At 38.3% G+C, this 13,566-nt stretch overlaps 2 protein-coding genes across 5 annotated transcripts in view; both read left to right on the top strand.

The window, feature by feature from the left end:
* Nucleotides 1–382: 382 nt before the first annotated feature.
* On the top strand, nt 383–10,377 carry tmem41b (transmembrane protein 41B). The gene is made up of 7 exons (XM_003442286.5): nt 383–610; nt 2,805–2,922; nt 4,294–4,422; nt 4,975–5,068; nt 6,700–6,804; nt 7,845–7,983; nt 8,070–10,377. Exons 1-7 carry the CDS (start codon nt 514–516, stop codon nt 8,237–8,239), a joined length of 852 nt encoding a protein of 283 aa, XP_003442334.1. The 5' UTR covers nt 383–513; the 3' UTR covers nt 8,240–10,377.
* A 1,154-nt stretch (nt 10,378–11,531) lies between these two features.
* The window catches only part of dennd5a (DENN/MADD domain containing 5A), a 34,832-nt gene continuing 32,797 nt past the window's right edge, over nt 11,532–13,566 (top strand). For 3 of the 4 annotated variants that reach the window (XM_013269701.3, XM_013269703.3, XM_003442378.5), the window contains exon 1: nt 11,533–11,793. In XM_013269701.3, the coding sequence (XP_013125155.1) occupies nt 11,694–11,793 (100 nt within the window). In that variant the 5' untranslated portion in view covers nt 11,533–11,693. Of the gene's footprint in view, nt 11,794–13,566 lie in introns of all 4 variants that reach the window. The other variant, XM_013269702.3, reaches the window with a different exon arrangement.

Below are 13,566 nucleotides of genomic sequence, written 5' to 3'. Positions count from 1 at the left end.
CTGACTGATAATTGTTTCTCTATAATTGTCTATAGTGGAGAACCATCTGTATAAATTATATGGCTGTGTGCGCCCTCATCTTTGTAATTTTGTCTGAAAGAATTTAATATATGATGTTATTATTTTACAAGCTTAGTAATGTAAGATACAGATACAGATTGTGATACAAAGTATTTGCCTCAAAAAAGTATAGTATAAACTGTAAAGTACCATCAGTTTGTATTTTAATCAACTTCTTAGGTGTTTCTCGTCCGATATGAAACACGTTAAATATATAAAACTGAATAATAATCAATAATAATCAATAAAAATGTCTTTCAAATATGAAAGTAGACTTCACTGCAGATGGGGGCGCTGTTGTGAAAACTGGATGTTTGCTGCTGAATGTGAAGGTAAAAGGTCAACCATTGTAACGTGTCAGCAGGCTGTCGACATACCGGTGTCACTCGATCGACTTGCCGGTTGTTACTCCACTACACCTCGGTGCTGCTAATCTTAACGTTATCTCAGAAAATGGCCAAAAAGCGGAGAGAAACCAGAGACACGGACGGCTTGTCCGCGGCACAGGAGGAGGTGAAGGCTAATGCCAGTAACTCCAAAGTCCTGAAAGGTAGGCTCATGGCGGTAGCTAATTGTTAACTGTGAACGAAAAAGAAGAGGAAAGCAAATAGAGACAGATGAAGCAATATGACCACTCAACTGCGTCCTTTTAACTTTGAGACCGTTGCGGATTGTGAAGCAGCCGGAACCAGCTAGCTAAAGTTAGCCCTGGTTGATTTCGATGCTTTGCTTTGTATCGCCAAACCTTATAAATAACACATCACAAAGTTAGCTAAAAATCCACCTCAGCCCCATTTAAGGTATTAAGGCAGTTTAGTCAGCATGCCTACATTAACCCAATAGTTCAAATTACTATTTTTTTTTATTTTTTTATCAGCGAAAAGATAAACTGCTGTTTAACAAAGACAGTTGGAAAAGTATTCATCTCCTCTAACGGTAAAGTAAGGATACGACAAAAAAGTACTCCATAAGAATAAACATAAAAGCGCCTACTTCCAGAAAAATGTACAGAAAGTAATTCTAAAGTATTCGCTATTTTAGTTTCTTTTTTGGTAAATGAAGTTTAATTAACTGTGCATTGTTAATTAAACTTCATTTGAACTGCATTTCAAAAGCTCATGTCAAAAAGCTATTATATTAAGTGTAATAAATGTATCAATTTGCGTGAACTGTAAATGAAAAAGTAAAGTGCAAATAGTGAGTAAATGTACTCCACCATCACTGAAAGCAATGTCGAAAGTGGCTAAGGTTACAGGGAGTATCTGAACTTTATTACACATTAACAGGTATTGTACTTACACATGGTGCATGGATTACATATGAGTGTTTCCCTTCAGTCAAGGACTCACATGAGTTCAGAGCTGAAGTGTTTTTTTTCTTATGAACTTTGTTCCTTCTTGTCCAAATGGCCAGCTCAGATAAGAACCACAACAGAAAACAAAACAAACATAGAAAAGTATAGAAATGCATTTTGAGTGTGTCATATATTTTGGTCAATTTGGTTTGCCGATCCAGTGTACGTAGCCATGCTGACATAACACATTGCTTTGTAGAGTAAAACCCTTGAGTTTGGCATCTGGCTATGGGCTTTTTGGAACTGGATGTGACCATATTGGATGAGAAGATGAAACTGGGGAGTGTCAAGTGGAAAATAACAAAGTAGTAAGGAACCACCCGCACTCTGTCAGAAAGGGCTAATGACTTGCTGGAAAATCAGCTGACTTTGGAGCCTGGTGTCCTGCTGGCCAGGTCCATCTTTTATATAAAATGTATGCCTCAAATAGACTGAGTCTTAATTTCCAGCAGATAAGGCATCAGAAGTGCATAGCTGTGTCCTGCTGTTAAAGAGGAAAAGTGGGACACAGCTATGACGTTTATTTGCATAAGAGCTGGGAAGTGATATCCACGCTCATTCTAAAGCCATGTGTGCACTGATGAAGTGCTATGTTTATCTCAGATCACCTCTGAATGTGCTGCAAGTGATTACATCTGTCTAACTGTGATTGGATCAGACTCTGTTCTGTGTCCTGTGTACTGTTTGTTTGTATATGTGTCTTTTTGGCTGCTGTTACAACCAAATTTCCCCTTGTGGAACAATTAAAGGATTATTCTAAGATGCATCTTAATGGCAGGAGTGACCAGATGGCAATACTGCTTTATGAAGTAATGCTCAGTTGTGTTTTTATGTCACACAAACTTTGTTTAGAATGTATTTAACCAAACCTTTTTAAGCATAATCTTTATTAGTGCCAAGTATTTGATTGAAGCTGATGGTAAAGTCAGCTTCAATCAAAAACTTAGAAATTTTAAGTATTAATTGAATAATTAAAGACCATAACATTCATATTTTACACTCAGGTGTCAGCTTATCATCAGTGTCATAAGCTATCATCAAATATGCATGTGACATCAGGCTCGGTATGTGTTGCCAGACCATCATAGTGTGCTGCAGTGTGGTTTTAAATGAGCAAACAGCAAAAAAACAAAAAGAACTTCCTCTCTGCATATATCAAGATCTCACAGTTAGATATTGCAGTTCTCCCTTTCTATAATGTTTATACTGAAAGCATCATTAAAGAGACAGTCTCAGTCATAGCCACAAGTGTCTCTCGAGAGAGATTCGGTTCCCCGTAGTGGCTTAAATGAGTGATGCAAATTATACAAAAGCTTACCTGTAGGATGTTTATCTGATTATAGTTTACTCTATGTTAACTGGGTGTTTGACTTACTTTCTCTCCTCACAGAGATTCAGCATAGCGCGGGGGGCTCAGCACGCATGTCTCTGCTGATTCTGGTGTCCATCTTCGCCTGCGCTGCCTCAGTCATGTACCTCGTTTACAGGAACTTCCCAGAGCTTTCTGAGTAAGTTGCCCTGGTGTGGTTGTTTCAGCATGAAGTACACTTTACCCAAAACACTTCTCAGATCTGAAGGAGTGCATTTTACTAGACATTGCTTTTCTGTGTAATAGATTCAGTTCTGCTGTTTCACAGGTAGGGTGTATATAACTTTATTTCCATTCAGTGGTACACAGGCTTGAAAACTGAATGGTGATGAGTCATGGTTCAAAAAACAAAAACAAACAAACAATAAACAACTTATTCCCATTGCTGAGTACAACACAGTAGTTTTGTGTTGAAGGCAAAGCTGTCATTATCTTGATGACTGTTTACTCACCAGCTAATGACGAGTTACACTTTCTTCTGTTAGTGGTTTTGTTCGGTACCTATTCTAAAAAAAAAACTGACAGAAATTGCTTTATAACTAGTTGGGATTGTCTCTATAAAAGTTTGTGGTCTTTTCCTTACTGAGTGCCCTCAGGACTGTTGTTGACTGGAGCTATAGAAATACTGTGCAATGAAATTGAATTTGGGGACAAAGGAGACAAACCACATAATGTTTGGATCTTTATTCAATGAAGTTAGGATTTCAGCTTAAATGTTAATGAAAACAAATGCATTTAAAAATGTCTTTTGAGACCATTGGCTGCTTCAAAAGCATAATCTCCCTCAGTGTTTAGCCACGACATTGGAGATCGCTTTAAATTCTTTGGGGAGGCTTTACTCTTTGTTTAGAAATGTAAATAAAAGAAAAATAGAGGGGCATAGCAGAGTGGAGATGCAGTAAATGGCCTCAGGGGTTGCTTTGAACTCAAGCCTCCACTATTTTTAAGTGCAGGTGTGCTTGACTGTGTTTGTAATGCCTTGCTAGTAAAATAGTTAATCAAGTGAAGAGCTAACCAAGACAGCCAGGCATCGGTGCACTCCTGATCTACATAGTTATTAGGAGCTCTGTACTGGTGGATTTTGGCAGTTTTTGTTAGGTAAATGAAAAAGCTAAAAATGAGAGAGTAATTCTGACATGGTATTCAAGTCCAGAACTGCTGAGATATGATTTAGAAGCAAGAAGAGATGATGTCAACATGAAATTGGCAATGGAAAACTGGACAGATCCAGTCATTAAGTGAATGGGTTAAATGCAGAGAGGAATTTGCTGGTACACATCGTTCATTAGAAGCGTTGGACTCATAATAGTAAAACATGCACGTAGAGTTTTTCTCTGTACTTGTACAGCTTCAATTTTTAACATCCCTGCGAAGAAACTCACTATTCTCACCGGTAGTGCTAATTCACAAACCAATTACATAATCATTTGCTGATTTTATATATTAAAAACGACTGGAAAGGGTTTTAAGTAAATTGTGACTGACACAAGATTTTTTTTTTTCTTTCCAGTGATGAAATGGAGAAAATCAAGATCCCCAAAGACATGGATGATGCTAAAGCTTTGGGAACAGTATTGTCTAAATACAAAGACACCTACTATACCCAGGTGTTGGTGGCCTACTTTGCAACATATGTTTTGTATCCTTGGAGAAGACATCACCCTTTATGTAAAACATGTACTTTACTACTTACTCTGAACTGCTTTGCTGAGGTTCAGGCTAAGTAAAACTGTCTGGTTTGCATTGATAGTTTGCACTAGCTATTCAGTTAACTTTGTGTTAACTGAAGTTATTATTTACTGTCTTTTTCTGGCTGCAGCTTCATTAGTTTCTTCTCACTGAATCTTCCAGCTGGCATTCCTGACAAAGTATGACCATGTATGAACTTTCAGAACTGTCAGTGGTATCTCCCACATGTAAAATTTATTATTAGAAAAAATCTGAGTCATTCTTTCAGAGTGTCAGCTCTAAGTCTGTTGTAAAAGTCAAGCAAGCAGAACTTTGTATCCAATATTAAGAGGATGTCTCTGAGGATAAGTCTAATGTGTACACACAATTTCATTTTAACTGCTCAAACTACAGGCAAAGGATTACCATCATTGTAGTGGATCTTTCTTTTAGCACTTATGTGGGAAGAGGAATCTTGTGTGGAGCTCATTTTTAAAGAAATACACCTTAACACTCTTACCAGCCTCCAGACTTTTGCAATCCCTGGATCGATCTTCCTCAGCATACTGTCTGGATATCTTTATCCGTTCCCTCTGGCTCTTTTCTTGGTGTGCTTGGTGAGTAAGAACAGTATGAAATTTGTAAGTGAAAACATTGAGTTTATTTACGTAAGGATGTCAAGCCACAGCCTTTTGTTAAATAGATGGATGATTACATGTCTTAAAGTTTTTCATACAGCGGAATTATAATTTACAGTTATGGTTACATCTTTAATGACTTTAAAGAAGGAAAAAAAAGTGATTGATTAAATGTCCCTTAGCAAGCTGCACCACAACCAGATGCTTTTGGCAACCATCAATAACCTCCTGGATAAGTCTGGCTGAATGTTTGACCAGTTTTCTTGGCAAAATTTTCCATCTCACCTCATTTAAATTAGTTGATTTTTAAGCACAATCCAAACATTTTTAAAAGGGTTGAGGTCAGAGCTTTGGGAATGCTCTTCCAGAAGTTGAACTTTATCTGTTATAAAACCAGTTTTGGTTTGTTTGGGATCATTGTCCTGTTGCAACACACAACTGTGTCAAAGTTTCAACTCTGTAGCTGTTGATTTGAAGAGAATTTGAAGAATTTGGAAGTAGTCCTTAGTCATGATTTCATCTTTTTGCATTGTACCAATACAATGCAGCAAAACAGCCCCAGAGCCTGATACTAACCCTACAGCTGATACCGTGTTCTTAGCCTCACCTTTACCCCCTCCAAATATAACTCTTATCATTGTGACCAAATAGCTTAATCTTTGTTTGATATGATTGTAATAGTTTTCTCCAAAAGCTCTTTGGCTCGTCCATGTGGGCAGCTGCAAATTTCAGTTGAGGTTTTCAGCAGTTTGCAATTCATGAGCCTTGGTGATTCTTTGGTTGTTCCTGAACATCCTAGCCAATATCCTCTCAAGGCCTTCTTCCAGACCTTGGTAAAGTAGTGACTCGTCCGATTAACTTGTACTTGTGAACGACTGCAGTCTACAGTTGTTTAGAACTGGCTCCAAGAGACCTTCCCAACTTTTGTAAATCCAAAGCTCACCTTCTTAGAACTTCACTGAGTTCTTTTGATTCAAGCCCATGATGAATTTATGCAACACTTCCAACCACAACTGTAAATGTAGAGCAGACAGCAGTGTAATCACGTGGCTTTTCGTATATTTTTGAAGGGAAATTCCACATTTAAACATGCAAGGATAGAATGAAAATGTCATGTTTAACATTGTCACCAGTTTAACCTCAGTACCTGCATGAACAGCATACAGCTGCGTGTGACTATGTTGCATCATAGTCTGCTGTGACCACTTGGCTGGTTGTTTTTTCTTGTGGACTTTTTTTTTTTTTCCCTGTAAAAACACGATGCATTCACACTAGTGGTTTAGCCTTGTTCACACTAAACCATGATGTTTTTGCTGTTACAGCCAAGAAGGGCTTTGGTTAGTGTGAAAACCCAAAGACCTTTTCTTTGAAACTACGTGCAGCTTTTCTTAACACCACACCTCTGCTGCTAGCATTATGAAATGCGATGGAATATGGAAATTGTGTTGCATTATAGTTAATAATCATATTTAGAGATACATATTTAATTTGTGAAGGACTCTAAATGTTTTATAAGTCAGTTACCAGAAGAGTCATTTCTGCTTCCAGCTTTGAGATTTTTTTTCTGTATTATCTTCTTCAGTCACTCATCATTTTCTGTCTGTTGGCAGTGCTCTGGCTTGGGTGCTTCGTTCTGTTATATGCTGTCATATCTGGTGGGCAGACCAGTGGTCTACAGATATCTCACAGAGCGAGCACAGAAATGGTCTCAGCAGGTGAGAGCTTTGACAAGAAAGAACCTTTTTTTCGTTGGTTTTGTTTTGGGGGTTTTTGTTCTTTTGATATATTTATGCATTTTCTTTGTGCTTTGCTTTAGTTGTACTGGTTTTGAATTGCATTTAAAGACCCACAAATATATTGCCAAATAACAACAACATTTACCTCAAGATGCTTTATAGTATAATGTAAAGACCTTACAATAATATAGAGGAAACGCCAACAATCAAATGACCCCCTTTAAGCATGCACCTGGCAACCGTGGGAAGGAAAAACTCCCTTTTAACAGGAAGAGACCTCAGGAAGAACCACGCTCAGTGAGGGTTGGACATTTTTCACAATCGGTTTGAGGTGAGGGGAGGAAGACAGTACAAACGACCTGCTGTGGAAGAGGACCAGAGATTAATGATAACTAATGATCAAAGTGGTTTGTAAGCTTGTAATGAGTGAAGAAGAAGTACTTTATGGAAAGCCCCCAGCAGCCTAGGCCTATTGCATGGTAACTAAGGGAGGATTCAGGGTCAGCTGATCCAGCTCTAACTATATGCCTTAGCAAAAAGGAAGGTTTTAAGCCTAATCTTAAAAATAAAGAATTCAAACTGGTAGCTGTTTCCGCAGAAGAGGGGTGTGAAAACTAAAGACTGCCTCCTACTTCTAGATACCCTACGAACCACAAGCAAGCATGCAGTGTGAGAGTGAAGTGCTCTATTGGAGTGATATGGTACTGTGAGGTCTTTAAGACAAGATTGGACTGAATTAGTCAAGACCTCGTATGCGAAAAGATGGGTTTTAAATTTGATTTTGGATTTAATTAAGAAATAGGCTCTCTCTTTTTAGTCCCTGCTAGTACACTATCGTGTTATACATGTTTTAATGATTGCTTAATGAGATGAGTTTTAATATCCCCAATATTACCCAGTATTCCACAGCACAGCAGTCCTCTGACATGATTTTAATAAAAGCTGATCATTTATTTATTGTTTGTAATTTCAGAAATATTCTGCTCATGATTTTTCTTATATTTTATTTTTAATGGCAGGTTGACAAACATAGAAATCATTTAATCAATTACATCATCTTCTTGAGGATAACCCCCTTTCTACCCAACTGGTTCATCAACATCACCTCACCTGTCATCAATGTGCCTTTGGGGGTTTTCTTCATCGGTACCTTTCTTGGTAAGACTGTTTTTCTCTCTACTGCTGGATCCATTTTGGTAATGTTTGCCACCACTGACTAACCTTCATTCCACACTGATCAACAGGAGTGGCTCCACCATCCTTTGTAGCAATCAACGCAGGTACAACACTGTACAAACTCACCACGGCGGGCGAAGCCGTCTCCTGGAACTCCCTGGCTGTGCTCGGTGTACTAGCCGTGCTCTCGATTTTGCCCGTCTGCTTCCAGAAGAAGCTGCAGCAGAAACTAGAGTAGAGGCCGTCACCTCACCTCAGCAACTCATCTGCTGGCTGATCCCAACATCTCCCTTACCTCGCCTCAGGAACATGCAGCGGTCACTCGAAGCTGCTCCGCATCCGTCTCGTAGGCGGTGGAAGAATTGCCAAGCACTCATCGACCACAAAAATGCATGCAGTGGTGGGTTGTTCCTGATGTCAAGTAAAGTACAAACAGTCCACTGCTTGCACAAGTTGTTTTTGGTTTCTGTGACTCATGGTATAAATATTAGAAACTGTTTTTTTGTTGTTTTTATTTAATGCACTGCTTATTATATAATTGTATGATCTTCTTCAGACAATAAAAGGTGCCGCTTGCAGGATGCTTTCCTAAAGTGCAGGCCACAGTTGTTCCACATGGCCTTATTTCATGGGGAATAACGTGCCTCTGTTGTCTTTTTAGGAACTCTGTCATCAAACAGTGCAATCAGCATCTTGTTCAGATTATTCTGGACATTTTATTTCTAAATACTCAACAAACAGGCACTTGGACAACAGCAGAAGAGTTGCTACATCCTGTTAGTAGCACCTTTAACACCCACTCCCCTTTTAATATTTATTTCTCCTGCATTTGTCTACTTAATAGAATCTGATTAGCACTATAGCAATAATTTTCGCACTACTTCTCAAAGGGGATTTTAGTCTTTTAAAAATGCATTTTGACACAGGGTCCCTGCTCTGGCGACTATATGCAGAGTTTGGGGATACATTAATATGTAGAGAAAAGGAAACACGTAAGCACTGATCTTCGTAAGTTTGTGTTTTGTTGACATGTGAGTAATTCTACGATCTTCCTCAAAGTGTGCCTGCATCTTCTGCCAGACAACTTCCCTTTTTCTTTCATCCATGTTTTCATGTTATAATCTACTTTGCTACTGCACGCTTGAAAGTATTTAAAGTACAGACTAAGCCAATGTAATATTTTTTCACAGGACATCCAAACTGCAGGGTGTCAAACTCAGCATCTCTAGCTGGTATTTTTATTTAAACAGTAAATGTAGATCTTGCTGGTGCACTGAACAGTTCTTGAAAGGCAACACAGTTGTCTTGGTTTATAAATTTTAAAAGTCAAAGGCTGAGATTGCTTTTTTTTTTTTTTTTTTTTTTTTTGTACTGTGGTCATCTGCGTTCATCTCCACCCTACGATATCTAACTAGTGATTTTAATATGATGGATGATCCACCATTGAGCTCAATAAGACTGCCAACAGACTGTGCAGTGTCTGAGCCTTGCCTTGCTTTTACTGCTTCCTTTATTTCACCTTGGGAAATGTGCTGTGTTGCCTGATTTATGTTGCTAGATTGTGTTCTTTAAAGTGTTTTGAATGGCTGTTTATGTCCTGTTATTTAAAAAAAACAAAACAAAAAGCTTATAGATTATGTTTCCCTTTAGATTTGTTGCCTGTGTACCAAGGTAACTCATTGCTCCTGCTGCTGCTAAAAACCTTCTGGACAGTTAACAGACGCAGTGAATGTACATGTAGGTAACAAATCTTAACCTAGATCTCTTAAAAATGCACATTTAAAGTTGTGCATCAGCAGATTTCATGTTTTTGCTTATGTCTTAATGGACATTGTATCTACTGTACTACTGTATGAATATTAAACTCTCAAATGCAGGTTATGAAAGACTGCATAAACATCAATTGATGTAAAAGGAGGAAACAGCGCTACAGTAGTTAAATAGTTTTTATGGTTACTGTTTTTGAAACATCTGCAATGGATAAAGAACCTTTGTTAAGTAAAGTAGCAAAATGCTGTGAAATGATTCCTGTTGCAGCTATGAGTAACCTGTTATTCCCCTGTAATGCTAAATACGCCAACAAATGATAGTTGGTAACCTTTTTTTTTAAATATATATATATATATATGTATACTAAAATATTTAAACCTTACAACTAATTTCAACTTAAACTAGTATACCAAACCCCCCCCCATCGTCTTACCCAATCAGTGATAATGTGTGATACTACTTCTGTATCCCTCTGCAACATTTCAAAAAGCAGTATTATTCTGTACTGTGCAGTGATGTATTGCAGTATGAAGTGTTTACAGATTTCAAATTTGTTCTGTTTTTCTAAATATGTATTTATTGAGTCATTAAAATCTTTACACAATATGAGTTCTGAACATAGTCTGTACAGTGCACATATTTAATAATACTGAAATGTAAATACTTGTACCCGCAAAAGCAGTTGTTAGAGTTATTTAGTGCCACCAGGTGGTGACATTGTAACATAACTGTAAAGCTGCGTGGCCTGTTTGGTTAAAATAACCCATTAAGGGTAATCTAGTTTTGCATGTGTAGCAGCGGTAATGTTTTTAAAAATATAACAGAATGGAAAAAGTTAGCTTTGATTTAACAATTACATGAGTCATAACACTTAAAGGAATGACAACGCTGTGATGTTCTTTATTAAATCAACTTACATTTTTTTTGCTTAGTTACTTGTATCAGCAACCACTGTTGCAGTACATTCATTGTAATGTTACTTTACAAATATTTTCGCACCCTGACATATTCACGCCATACTCATACTGACTTCTTTCATATGATCATATAATATTAGAAGACCACACTTTGATGCTTCCATGGAAAAGTACAACTAATCCATTACTTTTTCCAATGCATGAGTACACTTTGGCTCTTGAGCAGTACTCCTAAAATCTCTGGTAGATGAAAGCTCAGAAACCACAACCTTGGCGTAGCACATTTCTGCAGCTGGTTCAGATGATGGATACAGAACTTTAATTCTTTCAGTTTTACTGGAAGGCAATGCCAGATATCTTTCCTTTCCCAAGGGCACTAGCTTTGAGTGTCTCTGGGCTCATAAATAAATTATTAAATGAATAAATTGCTCTAAATGAATACCGTAACTGAATTTCAATTGTGTCAACTGAAATATTATTAATATTAAATTATGACAGAACTTTTAGACTTAAACCATCGCTCATTCATGATTATATGTCTAGGTATGAATATTATCCATGCGCCAAGGTGATGATTTAGTATCAGTTTTGATCACTGTAAATAACTTAACAGTGTGCCTAACTGGAAATCTTATTATTCTTAAAAAAATACTACTAGGGTTATAGTTGTTTCGTACTATAGACTTTCTCATATTCAATAAAGTTCTCTATGCTGTTACATTTTTTTCTCATATAAAAGTTTTTAACTTTATATATATTTATATATATTTATTTATTCTTGACTTTTATTCTGAAGGCCGATTTCCCCCTGTATGAATGTTTATTGTGAAGGCGCTCGAAAGGATGTCGTTTGCTGCGAGCTGATCAGGTTAGCTCAGTGTCGGTAGTGATTTTCGAGCTTCGCAGCAGCGTATCGTCGGTAATGGCACGGAGAAATCACTTCTCCGAGTTCCTTTAATATGCTCCCTGTTTTAGGGATAAGGGTACCACCGGACCAGTCTCAAAATGACCACCGGCTTCAGCTCCGGTTCCTGCCGGTTCGCAGATTATTTTGTGATCTGCGGACTCGACACCGAAAGCGGGCTGGAACCCGACGAACTGTCCGGTAAGCACATTAGCCATCTGGGTAAATGTCGGGCTGATGCTGGGGCAAAAAAATAAATAAATAAGAAGAAGAAGAAGAGCGGAATGAACGGGTATTATAACAAAGAGTCGGCGTTGATAATGAGACTGTAATGCTTTTTTTGTGCATGTAATCTATGAATTCGGTTAATGTATGTTTTCAGGATAAATATAGAGCGAACCTAACGCCAGGCCTAGCTCATCTTCTCCCAGCCTGTTTGTTTGTAATGCTCGATGAGGAGCGAAGGGGATTACTGGCTGGTTATGCGTCGTTTAAAGCGCTGACATGCATTTAAATTCAAAGGCTGTCGATAGAGTCGCTGCTGCATTTCACACTCCGGGTGTATTCGCGTGAATTGATGCTGACGCTACGCAGTATACACGTTTTACATAAGGAAACGCTTTGCCTACAGTGAAATCAGCCTTGGTGCTGGGTAGTGTTGTAGCACTGATGCCAGTGTAATCTAATTGCATGTGACGAGGCTGTCCTACTGTCTCGTGGCTGTCACTAGAGGAGACCAGGTACTCAAGGTAACGACACAAAAGGTTACCGGTCAGATCTCATACCCTCCTTACCGACCTCTGACACCCTCATCATCTACCAGATACCCTCACTGAACATGTAACCATCCTCTTCCTCCTCTTGTAGCACACCCAGCTCTTTACAGACTATTACATAAATAGCTTAAAGATCTAATAAGAGGAGAGCATGTAGTTACACACCTTGATACTGCTTTGCTTAGAGACTGAGGTCCTTTTTTGTTATGAGTTTACCTGCATGAGCATGGCTTGTGGATGAAATAGAGCTTTTTGTGAATATATGTGCATGTGAAACTGTGGACGAAGAGTTCCTCGAAAGTCAGGGCTCTGATACAATCTGTGGAAGATGACTGCATGGCCACAGTGCTATTTTTTTTTATTTTTTTTAAATTCTGAGAGCTCCATCATTTTTCTCTCTCTTGCAGTAATATTGTCAGGGGTTTCCAGAGCACCTGCCTCTACTAAAGGGAAAAACCCTGAATGTTGAAAGAAAAATGCCAGTCCAGTCAGCTCACATGATGTCTTTTAATACGATATTTACATTCATGAGCTGTGACGTCACCTAGCTGTAAGCTGAATGAGAGTGAATAAGTTGAGGGGTGTAGGCTTCTTCTCACTTGAGGCACCAATCCAATTAGTGAAGCCATCTTTTAAACCTGATTTTTAGTCTTTAGTTGCACTTGTCTTTTTTCAACTTGTCCTTTCAGTCCAGTGATTAAAAGGGATCAGCTTCAGTGAAGAGTTGATTTTAATCTCTTTTGTTATTTATTTTCTCTCCCGTATCTGTGTGATTTATTATGACTCAGCAGGTAGTGAGAGCCCCGTGGAGTTGCTGTTGTGGTTGAAAGAAGCGTCTGTTCTTCTCAGATGAATAACCCAACCAAAAATCCTTTTAGTTTTCAGAGCCTCAGCACCCCCAACTTCCTATTTTCACTTCCTTAAATTAAGTTCCTGTTTGCATCTTTAGCACAAAATTCTCTTTGAATTGGCAAAATAAAATTAAATACGTGCACTGTTTTGGATTTTAACTGAGCCCAGCCATGCGCCAAGCACGAGTTGTCTGAAGTGTCCATACTAATGCGGCGATTTGGCCTCCCATCGATACAATAAAGCTACATTTTACAGTTCCGAAATAGAGCTTTTCAAAATGTGCAACAAAGCAAACACTGTGAAAATGACAGCCATGTATTAGTGGGGATATTGCTGTGCTGTGTGA

Source organism: Oreochromis niloticus, linkage group LG1 (genome assembly GCF_001858045.2).
Source record: "Oreochromis niloticus isolate F11D_XX linkage group LG1, O_niloticus_UMD_NMBU, whole genome shotgun sequence".
Classification (NCBI taxonomy): domain Eukaryota; kingdom Metazoa; phylum Chordata; class Actinopteri; order Cichliformes; family Cichlidae; genus Oreochromis; species Oreochromis niloticus.
The sequence above is the reverse complement of the archived record's forward strand: the minus strand, read 5'-3'. Positions and strand labels throughout refer to the sequence as shown.